General features: G+C 39.3%; 1 protein-coding gene across 3 annotated transcripts in view; it reads left to right on the plus strand.

Annotated features, from left to right (window-relative positions):
• The window catches only part of slc12a5b (solute carrier family 12 member 5b), a 50,882-nt gene extending 27,655 nt beyond the window's left edge, over nt 1-23,227 (plus strand). Inside the window, exons 2-26 of one of the 3 annotated variants that reach the window (XM_014336614.2) lie at nt 2,283-2,386; nt 2,506-2,646; nt 4,195-4,341; nt 5,911-5,965; nt 6,052-6,182; nt 7,924-8,171; nt 8,262-8,473; nt 8,577-8,744; nt 9,380-9,478; nt 9,575-9,632; nt 10,127-10,301; nt 10,701-10,819; nt 10,923-11,021; nt 11,616-11,735; nt 11,870-11,974; nt 12,052-12,220; nt 12,322-12,517; nt 12,683-12,852; nt 12,991-13,122; nt 13,272-13,379; nt 13,626-13,742; nt 13,942-14,144; nt 15,553-15,567; nt 15,658-15,775; nt 21,811-23,227. In XM_014336614.2, coding sequence (XP_014192100.1) covers nt 2,283-2,386; nt 2,506-2,646; nt 4,195-4,341; nt 5,911-5,965; nt 6,052-6,182; nt 7,924-8,171; nt 8,262-8,473; nt 8,577-8,744; nt 9,380-9,478; nt 9,575-9,632; nt 10,127-10,301; nt 10,701-10,819; nt 10,923-11,021; nt 11,616-11,735; nt 11,870-11,974; nt 12,052-12,220; nt 12,322-12,517; nt 12,683-12,852; nt 12,991-13,122; nt 13,272-13,379; nt 13,626-13,742; nt 13,942-14,144; nt 15,553-15,567; nt 15,658-15,775; nt 21,811-23,115 — 4,514 coding nt within the window. In that variant the 3' untranslated portion in view covers nt 23,116-23,227. Of the gene's footprint in view, nt 1-2,282; nt 2,387-2,505; nt 2,647-4,194; nt 4,342-5,910; nt 5,966-6,051; nt 6,183-7,923; nt 8,172-8,261; nt 8,474-8,576; nt 8,745-9,379; nt 9,479-9,574; nt 9,633-10,126; nt 10,302-10,700; nt 10,820-10,922; nt 11,022-11,615; nt 11,736-11,869; nt 11,975-12,051; nt 12,221-12,321; nt 12,518-12,682; nt 12,853-12,990; nt 13,123-13,271; nt 13,380-13,625; nt 13,743-13,941; nt 14,145-15,552; nt 15,568-15,657; nt 15,792-17,221; nt 17,992-21,810 lie in introns of those variants that run through there. The other 2 variants (XM_005931755.3, XM_014336613.2) reach the window with 2 other exon arrangements.
• Nucleotides 23,228-25,095: the final 1,868 nt, after the last annotated feature.

Genomic DNA, 25,095 nt, shown 5'->3' on the forward strand with positions numbered 1-25,095 from the left:
TGTGTGTGTGTGTGTGTGTGTGTGTGTGTGCCAGCCACTTCATTATGTAAACGCTGTAAACACACCGGTTGGAACTCCTTTTGCTTCAAGAACTGATTTAATTCTGGAAGCTGGAAACATGCCTCTAAGATTTTGATCCATATTAAAACATAGACTAAAATCTCTTAGCTAACTAGCATCAGTGATGTGCAGATTTCTCAGCTGCACATCCATCATGCAAATCTCCTCCTTCACCACATCCAAAAGGTGCTCTGTTAGATTAAGATTTGGTGACTGTGGGGCTGTTTGAGTCCTGTGAAGTCACTGTCGTGTTTGAGATGATTTGAGCTTTGTGACATGATGTAATATCCTGTTGAAAAGAGTCATCAGAAGACTGTGGTCATAAAGAAATGGGCACGGTCAGCAACAATACTCAGGTAGGTTGTTGTAACTGTGCTACCAGCATTCTTTCCTGGTCCTGTCATTTCAAGTATTGGAGCAGATATCAAGACTCACTTGGCCAGATAATGTTTTTCCGTTCTTCTGTTTTCCAAATTTGTGAAACAATACACAATGTAGCCTAAGTTTTGATCTGTTTCATGCTTAGATGTTGTTAGTGTTATTAAAGTTATTCGTTGCCTTCCTATCAGCTCAAAACAGCTCAAGCCCACTAAAATCACTCTTCACCCTTCTGATGCCCAGTTTAAACTTCAGTAGGTCATGGCTGCGTCTGCATGCCTAAGTGAACCGAGTTGCTGCCATCATATATGTTGATTAAATATTTGCATTAACAAGCAGTTGTACCACATTGTCATCCTTTTTTATTATCTCTTCTTCTTTTATTCGCATTTAAAGAATTTAGTAATTTCTTTTCAGGAAGTGGTATGTTGGTATAGTTTGCTTGCAAATTTTCAAGCTTGGGAATTTAAAATTGAGTTTTAAAATTATTTTTATAACATTAAGAATAACCTATACATGTTGTAAGTCATTTTCCTTCTATTTATAAATTATATTGCTGTTTGGGGTACATATGCACGCAAGCCTGAAGGGAACTTTGCATGATCATTATTATAATTTGATGATTCAATTAAAGTACTTCCCAGATTCAATGTGTTCTGAATTAAAGAAAGGATTGAAGGAATTATTTTAAATTATTAAAAAAGTAACCATGTCTGTTCTTATATTATGGGAAGACATGGAAAACTGGTTTGATACAAAGTGAGATTTCAGAGATGGACTTTGTTTGCTTTTGCTCTTTTGATCCATTACTATTTCTGGCTAAAGTCTACTTCATTGGTAAAACTCAGTTTTCCTGAGATCCACTCTAGATAAGAATCACAAATTTTATTATTATTATTATTAAATATAAAATGCATGTTCTACAACACTTAGGTTGGTCCACATAAAGCTCACATTCTGCACCGAAGTAAAAACAAAAATTATAGTAATGTGATTCAGTTGATTAAACTAAATAAATCCAGATATAAAACCTAAATAATGAATCTTTTAATTTATTCTTGAATATATTTCTGAGCCTCACAATGTTTGTTTTACAGCCCTGAAAGTGACAACTCAAAGGCAGTGTGGGAAATCCAAATAAAACATTTAAGACCAAAACTTGTTTTGGCGATGTGGCTTGCATGTACAACTCTGCCTAGTGGTTTGGCAGAACATTGGCTGCACATTAAAACATTGAAAACAAATGAATAAATAAGTCCTTGCCAAACTGGGATTTAATCTGCTGCTGTGAATCTTGGCATCGCATCTGTATTTTTTGGAGATTTGGCTGAGATTTGGATATTTTGCTGTGACTGCACATTTCCTATCAGTCTTTTAGCTTTCTTTTTCTCTTCACTGTCTCAAGCCTCTTTGGTCCTGTTTAAAAAAATCACTCCCATCTCTCATGAAGTTGTCAGCCTTTCTCTTTTTATCTTTCCTGTGCCCTTCTCTCTTAGCTAATTAGCATCAATGCATGTGGTCTCGTTTGCCATTAATAAGGAGAAAACACAAAGCAGGTGGTGTCAGCTTAAACTAATCTGACATTTATTGGTCACAGGTGTATAAGTTACAACATACAGTTTGACTAATCAAGGATTTTTACGTGTAGCATCTTTTATGAATTAAGCAAAGCACACCATCAGGGAATGCTCTTGAGAGTAACTAAGCTTTTTTATAAATGAGGATCTGACGCTTTAACCCGAGGCCTCAGTTCAAAACGTCACCACGTCAAAACCCACAGTGGTGCTATTAACATGACTTAAGATTCGACTTTGACTGTGCCAGTTGGTTTTTCTGTGTTTCAGGAGATGGGAACCCTAAAGAGAGCAGTCCTTTCATCAACAGCAGTGCAGCCACTAACATGGATAAGAGCCAGCAGTATGATGGCAATAATATGGCTCTGTTTGAGGTGGGCGCACTCTTCACTGCCCTGTAATATAGGTTGCTGTCCTTAATTGTTATTATTAAGGAAATGTGACTGTATATGCTTTTAAGTTGAACTTTGCCTATATTTGTACTGCACTGCAGGAAGAGATGGATACCAGTCCCATGGTTTCCTCTCTGCTCAGCACTCTGGCTAACTACTCCAACCTGCCAACGGGCAGCAAAGAGCACGAAGAGGCTGAGAATAATGAGGACGGGTCACGTCCATCTAAAAAACCTGTCAAGGTACAGTATGTTATATATGTGACCCATTTAACCTCACTCTGCAGCAACAAAAACAGGTGTAAAAGTGTCAAAATACTATCATATAATATGATTAGAAAATATCATAAAACAGGGAATTCTTTACTATTTATACCTATAATGTCAAACTCCCTACATGTAATTTGAAAATAATTAATATATGTCAAATCAAATGTATCTAATAATTTTATATTAAAAAATCCAAATCCTATAATATAGGACATAATAAAGGATATTTTTATTATGACCACACCTGTTTTTTCAGGTTGTCCAAATTTAAAAATGTAAAAACATAAAAAATTTAAAAATAAAAACGTTTAGAGAATTAAATACAGGCTGGTGAAATCACATGGTAAATGAAATTGGGAGTTCTCATAACCATTTTTATTACAATAGTAATGTTTAAATATAAGTGACTATAATTTATTAATTTAAATTATCAGTAAAAGTTCATAATAGAGTCAATATTTTTCTACTTTCTTAAATTTATTCCAAATCTGCTTCAAGTGTTGCGTCACTCAACACCTCATAAAAGAACAGTATTGTTTTGTTGCAGTTTGAACACAGGAAATAAGCTTTAAATTGCATCCAAACCTTTATCATCATTTTATGGAAGATTGGAAAAGAAAGCATCAAAGACAGTTTTTAACACCAGAGATGAAATTTACTACATTAAATTATAATGTAGTAAATTTATGTTTACCTACAAATGTTTAAAGGTACCCATATGGAAAAGAAATAGTAAAAACCTATATGATTTACTCTGACAATTATGGTGTAAGTAAATTTACGGACTGCATAAATCATTTTAGTTAGTGTGTAATTTCATAGCAATTTTGCAAAGACACAAACAGTATTTCCTCATCTTTTAAAAATGCTGCACTTTTTAGAACCATATTACGGAGTCGATTAACCTTGCCTTTTTACATCTTTATCTAATATTCATTATGCTGCAGTTGTTAGTCGATTGTCCTTTTATTGTACTTGCATAAATTTGATAAGGACTGTTCTCCTTACAAGGAAAAATAAATGCCATTAAACTTTGCAGGTCTATGTGACATTACAATGATGTAGCGAAGTCTACGTTCATATTTATTTATTTCACAATCACCGTTTAAACCTAACTTTCAAAAGAAGTATACAGAAAAGGAGTGTCTTCTCTTCCTAAGATCATATGGGCCAAAAAGTACACTTACAATATAAGTCAGGGAAACATTGTTTGTTTTTCTTAAAATCACTTATGCAATACTTAAATTTACTTACATTATAATTATTTGTTTCCTGTTTAAACCTGACTTGTTGCCCTCTATTGTAGTGTAAGTTCAAATATTTGTAGGTAGATATAATTACAGGTGTGGGATGAATTATGGAGTGTTACTTTTTTCAAAAGCTGTTTTTCTTACAATAAATGCAATAACAGAATGACTGAACAACAAAGTAATAACTGACTTATTAGCCAGAAAAAAGGGAGTTAGTGCACTTTGTATCATAAAGTTTTTAATTTGTTATTTTGTTTTGTGTATTTTCCAGGCACCTCAGCTGGGCACTCTAATGGGAGTGTACTTGCCGTGTATCCAGAATATTTTTGGGGTAATCCTCTTCCTGCGGATGACATGGATGGTTGGGATTGGAGGCGTCTTTGGCTCGTTTATAATCGTCTTCATGTGTTGTTCTACAGTGAGTAAAACTGCAGGATTTCCTACTGTGGGGGCGCCCTGAGCCTCGCCGATCTGACTGCTGGCTGTTCAGCGTTCAAGATTAATCAGTCAACTAAAGGCACTCAGCCTATCAATCTGGAAAAAGAGTGGTTTTGCAAACATTTACAACTGATCACCGAGATATCACAACTCTAACATCAATGACAGGAAAATACCGAATACCTCCTTACTGTGCATCCAACTGTTGGGAACTATTCATGTGGATATTTGTCACATGCAACCTACCTAAACATTGTGGCAGACCTATAGATTGTATAGAAAAGATGAATGCAGCCATCGCCGGTTGTTATCATACTGTTTGTTTGGAGCCAAGCTAATTAGTAACAGTAACAAACTACAAATAGCAGAATTCAACTCACCAAAAGTTTAGTGCAGTGTCTGTACCACAGAGAAAGCAATATTAGCCGTAAAATAGTTCCACTCAAAAAGCTCTAGAAGGCACTAACACCACAAAAGTTGATGGCTACAACTGAAAAATCACACTAGTCAGATATTTTATATAATAATTCAGTCATTATAAGGAGGGAAACAATGTTTGGAGGCCCAAAACAATGTTTAAATGTTTAAAACAAAGTTTTAAACATTTTTTAATATGTAAGTCTGTGAGAACTGACTGGGACCCAGCCTCAAGTGGCCAATACTGGAACTGCAGATTCTGGTCTTTCAGGCGGAGATTCTGCTACTTGTGCAGACCAAGCAGATGCCATGTCTATGTCCAGGGGGGAGCTAGCAAAATATTAGGCAGGTGGCTTTAATATTGTTTCTGATCAGTGTACAACAGGCTGTGTGAATGTGATTTTCATTGTGCAGCTGCTGAAGGTGACATAGTAAATCCTGATAAACGGCATTCTGCCAGTAAACCCACTAACAGGCTTTCAGCACCATATTTCTCCCTGTATGTGGGCTTAATCAACAAAGGGGCTTAAAATGTATTACATGAAATGTTTTTCAAAAAAATTAGAGAAAGAAAAAGGGAAACAAGTCTTTTAAGTAAGGGAAGACACTGACCGTTGGAATCTTACTATAATTAGTTTGTGTCTAAAAATAAGGTTTAACAAACCTAAATTGATGGCTTGTCTGATTTTTGCCAGCACTTTGTTGGAAGTTTCAGGGGCGTTAAAAGGACATGTCTGGATTTCATTTGATTTCACCCACACTGACATCACTAACAGATCATGTCTGGGCTTTATAAGTATAACCTCGGACTACTAGTTGCTGTAGTAGTATGCTGTTAAACTCAAATATTAAAGAGTTAAACTACAGACAAGTACCATAAAATTGTGTATCTAACTACCGTGCTCTGCTGTAACAGACTGTAGCTGAAGTGACAGCATGTGCCTAACCAGTCATTCCTGTGAGGAATGGTTCGACATGACCAGATGAGTCAGACTTTTGTGCTGCTGGATGTTTTCTCTACCATCCCCTCATTTCATCAGAGCCTCCCTGTCAGCCTTCCTTAATTTGACTTGCCCACCTGCTGCCTTTCAGAGTCCTGTAATCCCCCCCTGTTGTCTGCTGCTGTTTTCAGACCATGCTCACAGCCATCTCCATGAGTGCCATTGCGACAAATGGAGTTGTACCAGGTGAGTAGATATCAGAGGGCATGCATTAGTAAGTTTGTGTGCAACAGAGCGGTGCACTGAGCCCTGTGTGTGTTTGCGACTCACAGCTGGAGGCTCGTATTACATGATCTCTCGCTCTCTGGGGCCCGAGTTTGGCGGTGCTGTCGGAATCTGCTTCTACTTGGGCACCACTTTTGCGGGTGCTATGTACATTCTCGGCTGTATTGAAATTCTGCTGGTAAGTCGATTGAATTTTTAAATGACAGGTTTATATTGCTTTTCATGTTTTTCTTATATGCCTGCAATATAATAACAGGAAAAGCACATCTGGAGATAATAAAGGCTGAATTCCAGTTATGTTAGTTTTGGGGTCCTGTTACTGGTTCGGTCTTGTAGTTAATGTGTTAGTTAAGTGAAAGAGATCCATTATTATTTTTTATAGATGTATTTTGGCCTTTATTATTTTTATGACAGGACATGAGAGCAGACAGGTAAAGCAGGAAAGAGAACAGAGGAAATGACATCCAGGAAATTGTTCAGTGGGAAATCTGGGCCCCTGCAGAAGCATTTCAGCATATGAGCTGCCCGCTCAAACCACTGAACTCTATCTGTACCCCACATGTTGTTAATTTGGTTGTTTACACCTGTGATCTTCCGGCTAAATTGTCTTCAAACATTGGCTGTAAAACAGGAATCATTAGCGCACAACATGTTCCAATAAATGATAATGAAAGGATACCAGGCAAGAAGGGGACAAGGGGGGGAAAAGCAAGGTTACTCTCCCACTTTAAACTAAATAACTCACATTCACACAGTACAGTAATTTTTAACCCAGTGAACTTTTTTTTAATGTGTTAATTAATTTTATTCTCATTGCTTTAGTGTGTTTTCTTTTCTTTATTTCCATTATTATGAAAATGATACAAATGTGCTTTGGCGAGGTAAATTGCATTTTAAAAAAATAATGCAATTGAGGAGATTTGGTGACATTTTCCTGTTTCTGCATAGCAGCTGACTGACTTTTTGCCAAACTGACAGATGATGTGATTTCTCAGGAAAAAAAACATAAACCTATAAACACCGACTAGCCTCATGGCAAAGATTTAACAAGATGCTGTGAACATTTCTTTGAGATTTTGGTCCATATTGATATCACACCATCGCACAGTTGCTGCTGATTTCTTAGCTGCACATCCAGGATCCAAATCCGTTCCACCACATCGCAAAGAGTCCAAACAGTTTGAGATTTAAGTCTTCTGAGATCCTGCTGGACACAGCAATCAGACAATGGAAACACTATCATCATTTATGATGTGACACGGTCCATTCATTTACTAAAGTGTGTCGAAAAATACTTGCACTATTACAGCACCGCCAGCAGCGGCAGCAGCAGCCTGAACTTTAATACAGGGCAGGTTGGATTGATGTTTGCATGTTGCTTTCATGTTGCCCAATTCTGACCCTAAGATCTCAATGTTGCAGAATAAATCAAGACTCATCAGACCAAGCAGTGTTTTTCCAGTATTGTCCAAGTTTTCAGTTTCCTGTTCTTAGCCGACAGGAGGAGAAGAGACACCTGTTGTGAAGCAGTTCAAAAGTCACTTAAATCACCATATGTCCCCATTCCGATGCTTAGTTTGAGCTTCAGCAGCCCATCTTGGCCATACCTACATGTCTCAATGCACTGAGCTACTGTCATGTGATTGGCTGATAACATATTCGTGTTAATACACAGTCACCAGGTGTACGTAATTAAGTATTTATAACATTATAATGATAATGTTTTGCTTTTTTAGAACTAAAAGGATAAATAATAAAATGTGTTTTTGTATATCACATGACGTTGTTTTTTTATTAACAAAAAAATAATTTGCATAAACATATTTATATGTAGATTCTCTACAATACTTCTGCAAACTTTGTCTTATTCTTCTCACCCACTCTAACCCTGTCTTCCTCCACTAATTTGTCTCTTTCAGATTTATATTGTTCCCCAGGCAGCCATCTTTAAGATTGAGGGCCTGGAGGGCCCCGAAGCAGAAGCAGCATTGCTCAACAACATGCGAGTGTACGGCACTATTGTGCTGAGCTTGATGGCACTGGTGGTGTTTGTGGGGGTCAAATATGTCAATAAGTTGGCACTGGTCTTCCTGGCCTGTGTCATACTTTCTATTCTGTCTGTCTATGCTGGAGTCATCAAGACTGCCATTGACCCCCCTGTGTTTCCGTAAGTGACTCTTTATTCACTGGTACAAATCCATAATGATGTCGAATTATCCTACGTGACAGGTATGCCCTGGGCTGGTTGTCTTTGCAGTGTCTGTCTGCTGGGAAATCGAACTCTTCTTTCTAAAGGATATGATGTCTGCGCAAAGGTCATTGAGATAGACAACGAGACTGTCACCACCAAACTGTGGAGGAGCTTTTGTGATTCGGAGTACCTCAATGCCACTTGTGACGAATACTTCAACAATAACAATGTTACAGAGATACAAGGTATTCCAGGGGTCACTAGTGGCATCCTGGCAGGTACATTTTTCAGTGTAAACCACCTTCTGTTGGGTTCTTGGCCAATCACAGTTCAGTATGTATTAAAGATTAAATTCCTAAACTTGGTCTCTCTTTCTCTCAGAGAACCTGTTTGGTAACTATCTGGAGAAAGGGATGATTCTGGAAAAGCGTGGACTTGTATCCGACGTGGATCCAGACAGTCCCACAACGAGCTCAAACCGCTACGTTCTAGCAGATATCACCAGCTTCTTCACTCTGCTGGTGGGAATTTATTTCCCATCTGTCACAGGTTAGTCCCAGGAAGGCACGCTAAAGAGGTCCATTATGCTTTGTTTTTTTGTTTGTTGTTTTGTTTGTTTGTCTGTGTTTTTTATCATAGGTGTCTGGAAAACTCCTCTAACTCGGGTCAAATAACTGCATGTAATATGCACCAGACCCTGCAGTTCTCCTAATGCCTGCTCGGAAATGTTAGAAATTGTTTTGGCTTTGTCTAACCACTTTAACCACTTTCCTGCTTAGCAGACAGCAGTTTCTACTTAGACAGTTTACTTTGTTTTCAGGTGTGAGAGATGGTGGTTGCAAATAAATGTTAATGGGGGTTTTTTTATGCTCGCCGGATGTATGAATGGGAAAATATTTGCTTACAAGTTCTCCGTGCCAGTTTGTTGTTGTTTTTTGGTGACCTGTCAGTCTCGAGTTCACCGTTTGTTTTTGCTGCCCTCCAGTGGCCAAAGAAAACAGCACCTTTAACATGACTGAAGTCAGTAAAGTGCTTAGTATTCCGTAAAGGTGGAAGTTAGTAATTACCCTTCTCATACTCTGTTTTATGTACATATATCATTTATATCCTCTGAAAACCTGAGTCTGATTATTATAATATTATCAAGTCACAACTCTCCCGATTATTTAACCTTCTGCTCAAAGGTATCATGGCTGGCTCCAACCGCTCCGGAGATCTGCGTGACGCTCAGAAGTCAATCCCTATCGGCACCATCGCAGCCATTAGCACCACGTCAACTGTGTGTATCCTTCAGTGAACCAAGGCCGGTTAAAAATAAACATTAATATAACTTTTCTACCTTTTCGGTCGTGTGGTCCTTATCAGCTTTTTTTACCCAGACATGTCCTGTGTGGTGCTGTTTGGTGCTTGTATAGAAGGAGTCGTCCTAAGAGACAAGTAATTCTACTTCTATTAAATTAAATTTTGGACCGTTATACTCAGAAAATATTTGTAGTTTGAGGTTTGTGCCTTAATATTATTGCAAACTGGGCACATGTGTGACAGCAAAATGTTTGACAGGCCCAATAAAAAGTCAGAAAGGAAGAATGTAGGGAATTACAGACCTCCACAGGTTGCTAACAATTTTAACAAATGTGTAGCTTCAGTTTAATAATAATGCATTTCACTATGTGCAGCAATAAGTGAGTACATTACACTTTACAAAATTAAACATTTAGCACAGCTTCAGACTGCTTGCAGTTGTGTTTATCTGAGGAGTTATTTTCAGTAAAAATCAGAAACACTGAATCACAGCTGAGTCTAAAACGATGCTCTCAGTCATCTGTTAGCAGAACTCAGCTGTTCACTGTTTGTACCTGACTGAGCACAGGTCGGTCGAACATTTGCATTCACTGTGTTAACGCAGGAGCTCTGTCTTCATGTTCCTGCAGGTTTGGCGAAGGGGTCAGTGGCAACCTTGTAATAGGTACGCTGGCATGGCCGTCCCCGTGGGTTATTGTATTTGGCTCCTTCTTCTCCACCTGCGGAGCGGGACTTCAGAGTCTGACAGGAGCTCCCCGTCTCCTCCAGGCCATCTCAAGGGATGGCATCATCCCCTTCCTTAGAGTGAGTACACAAATCTATCTCTGTCTTAAATACAGACCTCTCAGAGCTTCCAACTGAGCCAGAAATGTTGTGGGGACTTGAAGATATTCTTGTCCCCACTCTAGGCTGTTATAGTTGACTAAAACTAAACAAAAAACTGAAACTAGATGTGAAAAACATTTTAGTTAACTGAAATAAAAAAATTAAAACTAACTGACACTATTTTGTGAACTTGTGAAAACTGACAACTAGACATATTTATTGAAACCGAAACATATCCTTCATACAACAATAATTTATAACAACTAAAACTAAGACTTAATCTAAAAGAAACTAAACTCAAACTAAAACTGAAGACACAATTATTAATAATTGGTAAATATGACATTATTTATTTGTATGTCACTTGTGTTGTTGCAGATCTTTGGGCACGGTAAAGCCAACGGGGAACCCACGTGGGCACTTCTACTCACAGCTAGCATCTGTGAGATTGGCATCATCATTGCCTCTCTGGATTCAGTCGCACCAATCCTCTCCATGTATTGCTCACCGATAAACACAACAACTAAAGCAAAGATCCTTTTTTGTGGTTTTTGTTCTTACTCTTCTGTTTTCTCTCTTTCCCTTCATCTGTTTCTTTAGGTTCTTCTTGATGTGCTACATGTTCGTCAATCTTGCCTGCGCCCTGCAGACGTTGCTGAGGACCCCAAACTGGAGACCCAGATTTAAGTTCTACCACTGGTGAGTTTGTGGGTCAGAGTATGAAAGCTTTCTAAAAACTCTTGCATTTGTTTTATAATCTGAAATTTACATTTACGTTGACATGTACTTTGAGTTTCCACACCAAAATGCATGTTGGTGTTCATTGTGTGTAGCAAATATAAATTTATATCAAAATATATTATTATTTAAAGCTTTGCACATCCTTTTTTAAAATGTATTTTAAATACTGGATCATTTGCAGTCATATTTAAGTTTGCAGTCTTTTTCCTCGGTGCTGTTGCTGACACATTGCTGCTTTTCTTTGCATATTGATATTGCCTGTTGATCATTTTAACACTGAAAACACTGGCAGAGATGTGTATCACATAATGTGTTTATACTTGCAGTAGATGTGATTCAAACATGCATAAAATTCTTTAACTATCCCAAAGATATCATAGATATTCATCACATATGGTGCGAGGATTTAAGCTCTGCTTAAAGCCAGATTCTGGATTTGTGTGTTTGTCTTCCACGATGAGCTTAAAAATTTCTTGTTTCCATTAATCAGCCAGTTGTGTGAAGCTGGCAGAACTCTGGGTTTGACTAAACATGACGTCCTGTCCCCTGCAGGGCTCTGTCTTTCCTGGGTATGAGCTTGTGCTTATCACTCATGTTCATGTGTTCCTGGTATTATGCAATTGTGGCTATGGGCATCGCCACCTGCATCTACAAATACATTGAGTTCTGTGGGTAAGAAATAATAATTTGATCAATGATCATTTGAGAAAGGATTCTTTGATAAAAGTCACAGAGTAGTCAATTTTTTATGAATCTGGATGCTGTAGATATGACCAGAGCTAATAATTTAATGTGCTTTGAGACAGAGCTGAGAAGGAGTGGGGTGATGGGATACGTGGGATCTCGCTCAGCGCTGCTCGCTTTGCTCTGATGAGGCTGGAGGAGGGACCACCACACACAAAGAACTGGAGGTCAGCTCAGTCTATCTTTAATAGAGCTGGTTGGCTTTTGCCTGTGATTATCACTGACTGATTTTGTTTGTTATTAGGCCTCAGATCCTGGTCCTAGTGAGCATGGACGCTGAGCAAAACATCGAGCAGCCTCGTCTTCTATCTCTGACCAATCAGCTAAAAGCTGGGAAGGGTCTGACTATTGTTGGCACCTGTGTTCAAGGAACCTTCCTTGACAATTACACTGAAGCTCATAAGGCAGATCAGGTCTGTTACTCTTTAACACACACTTAAACTTCTGACACATGCACAGAAGAATTGCCACTTTCTCTAACAGCTGCGCCTGCCCTCTATCTGTGTCCCTGCAGTCGTTGCGTAAGTTGATGGAGACAGAGAAAGTAAAGGGCTTCACTCAGGTCGTCATCTCCTCCAACCTCAGAGATGGAACATCCCACTTGATTCAGGTTGGAGGACTTGGAGGTCTGAAGCACAACACGGTGATGGTCAGCTGGCCCCGTAACTGGAAACAGCCTGAGTGCCACCAGGAATTTAGGAACTTCATTGGTAAGTTATCAAGTGAAATAGAAGCTCTCTTAGTTGTTAATAAACATCAGCATCAAATATTATACCAAATACCAAATCAGGGGCATTGAAAAAAGTTTGGTAAAAAAGATAGGTAATCCTTTGCTCTGCCCCCCATCGGGTTACTTTTCTCCTGTTCCTCTGTAGAGGTGGTTAGAGAGACAACTATAGCCAGTATAGCCTTGTTGGTTCCTAAGAATATTTCCAGCTATCCATCCAATGGAGAGCGTTTCACTGAAGGCCACATTGACGTGTGGTGGGTTGTCCACGATGGAGGCATGCTAATGCTTCTGCCTTTCCTCTTGCGCCAGCATAAGGTGAGGAACAAGAAACTGTGGACTCTTTTCACTTAAATGAGCACAAGTTAAGTGTGATAGTAGTGTGTTTGGAAAAAAAAAACACTGTCTTCGAGGCACATTGGTTACGTCGTTATCGGGGTTTTTTTCTTGCTATAGGTGTGGAGGAAGTGCAAGATGCGTATTTTCACTGTAGCTCAGATGGATGACAACAGCATCCAGATGAAGAAAGACCTCATCACCTTCCTCTATCACCTGCGCATTGACGCCGTAGTGGAAGTGGTTGAGATGGTGAGAGATTTGTCTGGCACATATTCTGAGTTCACAAACAAATCCTGCCAGGAGCGGCCTAAAAGAACTGTTTCTCGAAGGATCCCTTTTTTTGCCGTTATTCCAAAGTAATACATGGATTTTATGTGACGTGTGCTTTTCCTTTACAGCATGACGGTGACATCTCAGCCTATACCTATGAGAAGACACTGATAATGGAGCAGCGATCACAGATCCTCAAACAAATGCATCTGACCAAGAATGAAATGGAGAGAGAGGTAAGCCAGGAACCTTCATACTATCTGTAACCGGAAAAACAAATTTAATTTTAGCTGCGTTGACAGCCAAAGCACTGTTTCATTATCACTATGGGCATTAAATATCCGCTCTGAGGAAAGGAACTGCTTCATGATGAGGTATCTGTGTCTGTACATGTTTACACTGATTTGCAGATAGAAAAAAATGAACTCCAGTGGGAATATAGGAATCAGATGATGTTTTTTGTTTTTTGTTTTTTCTCACAGATCCAGAGCATTACAGATTCATCCCGTGGGTCCATACGACGTAAAAATCCATCTGCCTTGCGGTCACAGCGAAGCGCTGAGGAGGGAGCTGGTGCAGCAGAAAAACTAGAAGAGGAGGTAAAGCTGATCCAGTGTGTAATGTACAGTACTTCTGTCCTCACTTCCTTCAAACACCTGTTGCATTTTATGCCAGGTTTTAGTTTTTCTAGTTGCTGCTCAATTATTCCTTACAGTTCACTGATCAAAAATCCACCTTTTCTGACAAGCGTCTCTTTTCTCTGTATCACCCGCTCATGTGATGGTGTTTGTCTGTCAGCCTGGGGCCGTCTCCAACCCAAAACAGGTACAACTGAGCCACAGTAAGAATGTCTCCACACCAACCAGCCCCACAAGCCCCACGTCCCCTGCTGCACCTGCAGGTGGTGCTGTCGTCTGGCCCGACAACAAGGGTGCGGAAAAGGAGAGGAGCCTCCTAACAGCAACCTCGGAAGCGGGCAAAGACTTCTTACACATGAAGCCGTGAGTGATCTGTCAGCTTAATTTAGCTCAGCAATCCTGCACAGGAAACAGGCATCGCACCCAGGATAGTAAGATCAGCCAGAGTTTTAAAAGTGACCGTCTAAACTTGTGCAAACATGCTGAGAAAAACAGCTGTGATCCATCAGGGCATGGATGTGTGGCCTCTGGGATGTCTGGCAGCAGGATGTTGGGCCCTCTGGGTCTTGTTGGTCGTGGTGTGGTGTTTCTGTGCAACAGGCTTGTTCTGGCACATCCTCTGAATGTTTAATAGGATCGAGTTTGGAAGAGTTAACGCCAGTATGAGTCACGTTACCAGTGACTGTAATGTTGTAGCTAATCCAAATGACCCACACAGTCATTTGTAAATATTTGTGCGTATCGACCCATGTCACAGGACTTAAAGCAACACTGTGGCAAACAAAACTTTGAACTTAACAGTGACATGAAAAAGAATTAGTTCTGCAGTTTATTCGTCTTCTGTCACATGATCGTTAATCGTGGTGTGAGAGCATTTCTTTCATTTCATCTAATTCATAATTGCACACCAAATTACTGTCATGTTTTGTGTATTTGTAGTTCAGTTAAATTTAATTTATACAGTGTCAGTTGACAACATCACCGTTAGCCTAAGGTGCTTTATATTGTGAGGCATATCCCTTCAGCAATGCTCAGTCACACTAGGGAAAATAGGGGTAATCTTACTGTGAGAGGGTACAATGAAATTGCTATCTTGTTGCCTTTGAAACAGTTGCTTTGAAGAAGAGCACCAGATGTGGCAATCACTCATAACTTCAGGGCCTCACTGATAAAACGGCAATAAGAATGAGTCAGCCTGCTATCAGTTTGCAGTTGACAGGGTTCAAATTTGGAAATACATGCTAATATGTTTTATGGTAATACAACAATGAACTGTGATGTTGGCTACATACACAGAAATTCACATTACTTACATCAGAGTCCAGAAAGCATGTTGTGTTGGAAGCATACATAAATGTATCCACAAATAGTGGATATAATCTGCCGTGACATGCACGCAGAAACTTTGCATTTATATAAGAGTATAACCAGAATGCAACTAGTTGTGTCGAGTCCCTTATAAGTTATTGCAAAGGGACATATTGTAGATGAGTGGCACTCATCTGCTCATCTCACAGACTCAGACTGACAATCTGTCTGTATTTATAAATGATGTGATATCCCATCCAGTCACCTTGATATTAAAAGTTGCAACAGGTGTTTATAGGTGTTACATGCTCAAAATCACAGTGTATATCCATATCAGGACATTAAAAACTACTACAGTCTTCTGTTCACTTCTAAAGGTGTTCAGTCAATATAAAAGATTTAACCACCAATAAATGTAGCCTTCTGTGTGACCATATATTGTTTCCTTCTACACATGCTGCAGGGAATGGGAGAACTTGTAAGTATTTTCATTTTTAGACACCGTGAGTTGAGCTGAGCGATCGATTTAAAAATGAAACCTGCTGTGACCCAATGTTTCCTGCCTCAGGAACCAGACGGACGTGAGGCGTATGCATACAGCAATGAGGCTCAATGAGGTCATCACGAAGAAGTCCAAGGAGGCAAAACTTGTCCTGCTCAACATGCCGGGACCACCAAAGAACCGTGTGGGCGAAGAAAACTGTATCCTACATCTCACATACTGTTCGTCATATGTCTTAGTTCAGTTCACATCATCATTTTACTTAAGGATAAATTATTCATCTTGCAGTTTCAAAGAAAGTGATTTATAGTAAAAGGAAATTATAATGGGCCAGGCTTTCTGCTTCAGGCTCACTCGTTGACTTTTCTTTAAGCAGATGGTTGAAAGAGGCACAAACATCGTTACTTAGAACTGTAGAAGGAGAATAATATTTGGTGCTGTCAGGAGATAAGGTGGAGGAGGTGCAGACTATAGATCAGGAAGGCCAAAGCTCAGAGCAGGACATAGCTTTCAATGATCCTAGGTAAGGGCAAAATGACAATGTCTGAAGTCCATTATGGAAAAGAAGTAACGTGTAAGCTACAACTCTGGAAGTAAGGGATTTGCTGCATGGCAGTTTATCCCAGGAAAACTAGGTCCCCTTCCAGTATTCTGAATAAAGTCTTTTCTGCCTATTTCAGCCCTCTGTTTCCTGTGATCTGCGTACAAAGAGAACCATATTTGTTACACTGAAAGCTCTAGGATTACCTCGCTAATCCATTAATCTCATTTCATAGTGCACCCCTCAGGAGACCACAGCTTTTGTCTTAGTGTTTTGCTCTTTGTTTAGGTTTGCTTTCAGTCAGTGTTTGGTTAATGTTTGGTATTAAAACTACTTGTCAAGATTTTTTAAAGATCGTGGTTTGGATTAAAGGAAAGATTTTGCCCTGCACTATAAGAATTGACGCTTAGGAGCTCAGTCTGTCCAGTCAGTGATGCTGATTGGTACTGATAAAGGGTCTATACTGTGTGTCTGTTGAGGTCCCAGTATCAAAGGACACTTAGGCATCTCTGACACTCAAGCAACAAAAATTCAGTATATGGTACCCTGGGAATGAGGACATACTGCTTATTTTAATTATTTCTCACTTGAAATAGGAGTCATGCTGCTCGCATCATCGAATCATCATCTTTCTCCCATCTATGTGACCCTTTGACAAGGCATCTGCATGATAAACAAATTATGTTGTAATAAATGAAAGAAAGAATGAACGAAAGCATGAATCTTTGGACTCAAACTAGTAGAAATAAATATATTACTGTAAAAATTACAGAAAAAGTTGTGATAGTTATTGTACAGGCTGTCATAATTATAAAATGGAAAGAAAGCATTTTTCTGTTAGCATGAAGTAAAAGGGTAAGTGGGGTAAAACATCAAGTTAATTTGAAGAATTTTGTTTTTGCACAGCATTGGTGAAAATTGTAGTCTGAGTCCATGTAGTCTGAGCATGATGTAAGCTGCTGCACGTTCCTTAAATATGTAGTCCTTTCACTTCACTAAGATGAAAATGGACCTTTGCGTCACATAAAGTTAGCGAATGACCAGAAGAATATGGAAAGAAAAAAACTCCTTGACTGGATTGTTTCCCAGACATGGAGTTTCTTGAGGTGCTCACTGAAGGTCTCAATCGGGTCCTCCTGGTGCGTGGAGGTGGACGCGAAGTCATCACCATCTACTCTTGAACTGCCTTCATGAGCTCACAACAGCACATACATGGACTCTGCCCTCTCCTCCCTTCTCACACATCCATTCTGTCACCTGCCACCACACGTTGTACTCAGAGTTTTCAGGTGAAATACTATGTAGACTCAGCTGAATGAGGTTCCAGGTAACCTGTAGAGTACATAGTACACAGAATCGTGCACTCCAGTGATTAACTTGAGTACATAGTTGTTATCACCCAGGTCATTGTTCTCGACTCATCAGGTCAAGAACAGTTCAACAGTTTTAGAGATTTTAATTACAAACACAAGAGACAACTGTAAGTTTTCCTGATAAAGTAGAAGTTTGCCAAATATTAAAATCAGCTTTGTAGTCTAAGTGCTTTCCCTTTGGCTTTATGTCATTGCTTTACCACTTCTATTTATTTTCTGTCATGTAGTATTGATGTTATTTATATATTTATTCACATGCCAAGTTGTGTTTTTTCTGGGGTTTTTTCTGTTTTTGTTCCTAGTGTGGTTATAAGTATTTAAAAAAACAGTGGGATCAAATTGATTTGTGACAGGTATGGACTCCTAAAATAGTGTGTTATCTGTGTTATCCTTTGTTTTGTGACATTAGAAGCACTAAAATAGATTATTAAATAAATCAACATTTTATACATTTTTATTTCAGTTTTTTTTTTCATTGTGTGTTTGAGGGAAAAAAGATTTTTAAAGAAAATGTAAAGATTTTAGAGAAGACATATATTTAAAAAGAGCATTTCTAAATGCACACCACATCAAACCTTGAAGGCAGTAGCAGACCACTCCTGGCAGCTAAAAATAGGACACTGAGGCAACAATTTATACAGGGTCACAAAAATTGGACAATACTGGAAAAAAATATCATGTTCTGATGAATCTCAATTTCTGTTTCAACGTTCAAGTGGTAGAGTCAAAATTTGGCATAAACAACAAGAAGGAATGGTTTCATCCTGCCTTGTCTTAATGGTTCAGGCAGCTGGTGGTGCTGTTATACATTTAGGGCCCTTAATATCATTGAACCCCACAGCCTACCTGAGTATTGTTGCTGACCATGTCCATCCCATTATGATCACAGGGTACCCATCCTCTGATGGCTGCTTCCAACGGGAAGTTTAGATCATCTTAAACCGGATTCTTGAATATGACAGTGAGCTCACTGCATTCAGAATCTCCTCACCATCACCAAATCTCAGAACACATTTGCTGGAGCAGAACATTCAAAATCTTTGAGGAACGTTCCCGGTGCCATGCTACATTTATGCCACAAAGAATTGTTACATTCACAGAAGGCTGTTTGCTAGTATTTACCAGACAACCAAGCTAGCAGACTAACTCTCTGTTGGCTTTAATAATTACCTGACAGACAGGAGAACAGCATTGATCTTCTTGTATAGATCTCAGCAAGAGACAAAAAATAAGAGCAGCTCCCAAAATGTTAAACATATGTTTATCAATTAAATTTGCTATTGTGCTTATGCAGGCCAAATGAAAATGTGAAGGAAATAACTGTTATATTAAAAAAGCAGAAAATCTAGAGTGACAAATAGAAGACATATTGAGGAATTGGAGAAGGTACATGTTAAACTTTTAGTATGACTTAGGCATTAAATATCCTGACTATCAGAAGATGGGCATTTTGTGTGTGGCCATGTATATAAAATATATTTAAATCTCTTTGAGTATGCTTTAGTCATTTTAATTATTTAATGGCATAGACATGGAGTTTTTGGTAGAGCTTTTGACTTGTTAAACTCAAACAATTTTGTAAAACTTTAGTAAGATAGGGCCATTTCCCCAGAATGTGCATAGTTTATAATGTCAGTATTGAAACAGTGTTTTCAGCAATGATAGTTCTTTTCTCCAAGTATGTATGTAGGCTATACAGTACACAGAGAATTTGATATTAGTTGAGTTTTTCCTCTTGACCTAATGGTTTTGTACAGTAATTTATACACAAAGACATAAAGAAAATTAGCCTAAGGGTTTCAAAAAGTTGTTTTAGTTCTCCTCTGATTTATTGTAAATATGTTATTGATTCTGTAGCACATCCATAAAACCTCGTAATTACTTTCTGTTTGGTTAATATTGATGCAGTATGACACTAATAAAGTCAATTAAAGTTTGAAAGTGATTGCTTAGAGACAGGCCTGTGCAATCTTGTAATCAAAAGTGACAGTGACCACCCAGAAGTTGAGGGTTTTGCAAGTTCAACCTATACGCAGCCACTTGGTCACTGCAACTATTTGCAATCAGTCGCTGAAAGTAAAAAGTCAATGCAATCACTGGGCATCAAGCAACCAAATGGGTGATGTCCTAGTTTTACTTTAGTGCAACTGATCAGTTACAACTTAACATGCCCAGAGCCAGCACATAATGAAGACCACTCATCTAATTCAGTTTAGTTTCCCTGAGGAATACCATAATAGGAAATTCTTGCTGAGGACTGCATACTGCACAGCCAGTGATTCTTGCTGATGACAATCCTCTCTGTGTGTAAGAGCAGCAATACATTATAGCCAGTCTGAGGTTAAGCCTAAACTTCAATAGCTGCATTTTCTCCATGATAACTTTTTCATTTATCTTTGATTTAGCTAGTGGTTGTTTTCACTGTGTGATAGCAGTGCTTTTTGGCTCAACGAAAACTTGGAAGTGAACAGGATCCAGACAGTCCGCCCTTTTATCAGCCTTTAAGATGAAAATCAGCTTGTGATTTGATTATTGGTTGTTGTTGTTGTTGTTGTTGTTGACTGTGTCAAGATGCAGTGCTAAAAATCTAAGGGTGCATATTTCCATTTCCACCATTGGATAAAATTGCACTCTGTTCCTGCTGACTAAGACTGAACATCAGATATTTTGGAGTAAATATCTAACTATCCAAATTTCAAGGGATGATTAATACTTAACTTTCCTGGCACCTATAATGTTTAACTCCCTAAATAACTTAGCATTTAATAATTACATTTCTGGGAATCTTTGAAACTTAACTTGATTCTCTCTGTCCTCTCTCTGTGCAAAAGCAGCAGTATATTCATTGAAGATATTTTGAGGTGAAACTTAAACTTGATTAGTTTCTCTCCATTATATGGTGGCTGTGTGCATCCTAGTCTAGTGTACACAAGATTTTAAAAAAGAAAGGTTTCAGCTTCAGGGGCTCTGTAGTACAGCCCTCAATGTTTCCAAATCTGAAAAGCATGAGTGCAAAACTATATAATACCTAGCAAAAACAACAAAAACTGAAGTTATTTTTGAGGCATATTACGGTTGCAGGGCATTGTGGGTGACTACAGTATGCAGAAATTTAGAGTTACATTTTTAGAAGTTTCATAAATAGAGAGAGTGTGTAGCTGTGTGTGTGTTTGACACCTGTGTTTGTGTGTAGAGCATGTTGAAGTGTGAGACAGCAACATGACGGGACATTTGTAATACACATCTGTGATTTTAGTTGTAGGGATAACAACTGTCATGTGTCTCAGTACAGGTTTTATAGATTTATAGGCTTAAGACACTTCGTTTTATCTACCATGTGCGCAATCATATCGTGGTTTAAAGAAGAAATTTTGTATGTAAAAACAAAATCAAATGTTGGCACAAGATTAAAGTCATTTTAATAACACAGTTGAAATATTGTCATCTTTTCTAGTGCATCTCCTTTTGGCCAGAGTTCTTATAATTTGGGATTTTCTCCATAGTTTTTAATCCAATTGCATTTTGACTTTTTTGTTTTTAATTCAGTTCAGTTTCGGTTCATTTTCAGTTTAGTTTTCATTGTTTGAAAATGTTTATTTTCGGTCTTTTTAATTAATAATGAGGAGGGCACATATCAAAGGCAAGATTTAATGTATTTCTATAATTTTATGTGGATGCACTCAGACTCCTGGAACAAAAAATTGCAGAACATAAGTCACATCTGGAACATTTTGGCCGTGCACCAGCTGTTGTCCATCAGCTGGATCATGCAAGCAGAATTATCCTTTAATCCTGGAGGGCATGAAAATTTAATTACTTAAAAGAATATTTAATTTACAGAGTGTGACTAGAAGTTAAACATTCTGTGTGTTACACCCGTAACACCGAGACTCACTTTTTTTCACAAATGGGACTTTCAAATAGATTTTTTTTTTCGTCTGTTACAGGGTACACGAAAGCTGTGGGAAAACAGAGGGTTTTCAACACACCGAAGAAAAGAGAATGCTGACTTTGCATGTCTTAATAACGTGAGCAAAGTCCACATAGTGGCATTTCCCGGGGAGGAGAATATTGATGTGTTTCAGTGGGTTTACCAGTGCCTTTGACCTTCCTTATCTAAACAGAGTTAAACCAGGGTGCAAAACAAATGACTGTCACTCGCTCTAAAGAGCTGTCAGCATGAAGAAACAATCGACCAGTCTTCGAGTGCGGTTACCTGTGTTTGTGTTCATCGCAGAGGTGATTATTGTTGCCTTGTATTCAGCATTTGTTACGTATGATGAAGAGGCTGATGCCAAATTTCAGACTAATCAGACCAACCCTATGCACAATGCAGTGTACAGGGACTACCCTTTCTTTATAGACATACACTTCATGATATTCGTGGGTTTCGGGTGCCTGCTGGCATTTTTCCGATTCTATGGTTTTGGGGGGATGGTTTTCAACTTCCTCACAGCTACTTTTGCCATCCAGTGGGCCATTCTGGTGCAGGGCTACTTCCAGTTTAGCCATGATGGTAAGATCCACCTTGGAGTGATCAATCTCATAAATGCAGAGTTTGCCTGTGCTGTGGTGCTGATATCGTATGGGGCAGTGCTAGGGAGGACCAGTCCTTTGCAGATACTGGTTATGGTTCTGCTGGAGGTTCCTGTGTTTGCCGTCACAGAATGGGTTGTGCTTAAGTATCTGAAGATCAATGATGCAGGAGGCTCCATTCTCATCCATCTCTTTGCCTGCTATTTTGGCTTGGGTGTCACTTTTGTGCTGTACAGGCCTAGTCTAAATGAAGGCCACGCAAAGGAGAACACAAGTTACCATTCTGACATCCTGTGTCTAATGGGGACCTTGTTCCTCTGGGTGTTCTGGCCCTCCTTTAACTCAGCTTTAGTCCTGAAAGGAGACGATCAGCACAGGGCTATCCTCCACACTTTCATTGGACTAAGTGCCTCTACACTTACAGCCTTTGCACTCTCTGCTATGCTGAATAAAAATGGCAAGCTTACCATGGCTGATATTCAGAACGTGACCCTGGCTGGAGGTGTGACAGTCGGGGCATCTGTGGATATGATGATATCACCTGTAGCTGCATACGCTCTGGGTGTAATAGGGTGTATTGCATGCATGCTGGGCTACAAGTATTTGAGCCCCATCTTGGCGCGACGTTTGAGGATCCAAGATCAGTGTGGCATTCACAACTTGCATGGACTAACCGGACTTATATCCTGCACTGCAGGGATATGTGCCATACTGACAGCTAGTGAGGAGGTTTACGGCCCTAGTTTCTATGAGATCTTTGCCCACAGAGCACCAGTGGAAGGGGACCCCAAGCTACAAGAGCTACGGATGGTGATTCCCGGTTTAAAGGCAGGTTTGGGGAGGACTGCCCAAAAACAGGCTCTCTTCCAGGTTGCAGCTATATTCTCCACCATAGGACTGTCAGCGCTGGGAGGCATACTCACAGGCTTTCTCTTGAGGCTGCCATATTTTGCATCTCCGTCTGACGATTTCTGTTTTGATGACGAGCCATTTTTTGAAGTTCCTCCTGACTATGATTCACCAGTCAGACTTAAACACAGCAACACAAATAGTGTAGAAGACTCTACTGTGTGATGCTCAGCAGCCAAGGACTGTCAGTGCATTTAACTGGCATGATACAGGAAATATATATAAATGAGGCTATGTTATTGTTTGAGAGTAAAGAAAATTATTGCAATGATTGAAATCTGTGTTATAGTAATTTTTTATTCTTTTTTTATATTAATTTCATTGTAAATTATATTTCACTAGTGATCACAGTGATGATACGGTCCAGCACAGCCTTATATTGATGGTCATTATGTTATTCGTTTCCATGTATGTAAACATTTGAGAAACTGTGTGTTAAAGAGCAAATTAGACATTGTTGTTTTTTCTGCGAACCTTTGTAACCTTTGTAATATTACTAATTAATGGTCTACGGGGGAACAAGATAAACAGCTTAGAGCAGCAGTGTCTATATTTATTAACAGAAACTCACCTGGGGGCCAACATTTCTTCTTGCCTTTTTGAAACATAAATATTGTGCTTTTTTCAATAACAGAAGAGTTCTCATTACTGTGATCATGTGTGTTTAAGCCTTGACAAAACAAATCTACTTTTCATTCACATATGGAGAGAAAATAAGAAGATCAAGCTGTCTGGAATAACTAAAACTTCAGTGAAGCTGCTTAATTTCAGTATCTCGGGCTAAATTTAAAAGAGACTCACTATTCTGTGTATTGTCTGAGCGTATAAAACTTTATACATTCATTGGCTGCACTGCATGGTGCTGCCACTATTAGGTACAAATTAAAATAACACTTTATTAATTCTGTTTGTGATGACAGGCCATAAAGAATACATTTTAACAAAGGAGCGAGAGGCTGTATAAGAGCTGACCGAGGGCCATGATTGATCACCGGGACGGACTTTTGACATGTTCAGTTTAGAGAACACATTAACAATAAGCAACAGAATTGGTATAAAATATTATATATACAATACTATTCAAACAGGGCTGAAAGTAAGTAGTACAGTATTGATATTTTAAAATATTTTAGCAATCATTATCTAGAAAATAGACTTTTAAATATTGATAACTTACACTGAACAAAAATATAAACGCAACACTTTTGTTTTTGCTCCCATTCCCCATGGGATAAACGTAGAGACCTAAAATTCATTCCAGATACACAATATAACCATCCCTCCCAAACAGTGGTCACAAATCAGTCCAAATGTGTGGTAGTGGGCACATCTGCTATATTGAGATAATCCATCCCACCTCACAGGTGTGCCACATCAGGATGCTGATCTGACATCATGAGTAGTGCACAGGTGTACCTCAGACTGCCCACAACAAAAGGCCACCCTGGAATGTGCAGTTTTTTGCGCTATTGGGGGTCTGGGGACCCAGAACCGGTCAGTATCTGGTGTGACCACCATTTGCCTCATGCAGTGCAACACATCGTCGCATGGAGTCTATCAGATTGTCAATTGTGGCCTGTGGAATGTTGGTCCACTCCACTTCAATGGCTGTGCGAGGTTGTTGGATATTCGTGGGAACTGGTACACGCTGTCGTATACGCCGGTCAAGCACATCCCGAACATGCTCAATGGGTGACATGTCCGGTGAGTATGCTGGCCATGCAAGAACTGGGACATTCTCAGCTGCCATCTGCCCTGAACAATGTGAACCATGATTCATCCGTGAAGCGCACACCTCTCCAACGTGCCAGACGCCATCGAATGTGAGCATTTGCCCACACAAGTCTGTTACGGCGACGAGCTGGAGTCAGGTCAAGACCCCGATGAGGACGACGGGCATGCAGTTGAGCGTCCCTGAGACGGTTTCTGACAGTTTGTGCAGAAATTGTTTGGTTGTGCAAACCAATTGTTCCAGCAGCTGTCTGGGTGGCTGGTCTCAGACGATCTTGGAGGTGAACCTGCTGGATGTGGAGGTCCTGGGCTGGTGTGGTTACACGAGGTCTGCGGTTGTGAGGCCGGTTGGATGTGCTGCCATATTCTCTGAAACGCCTGTGGAGACGGCTTATGGTTGAGAAATGAACATTC

The sequence above is a fragment of the Haplochromis burtoni genome, unplaced genomic scaffold, assembly GCF_018398535.1.
Source record: "Haplochromis burtoni strain Fernald_Lab_line unplaced genomic scaffold, NCSU_Asbu1 Contig_146, whole genome shotgun sequence".
Lineage (NCBI taxonomy): Eukaryota > Metazoa > Chordata > Actinopteri > Cichliformes > Cichlidae > Haplochromis > Haplochromis burtoni.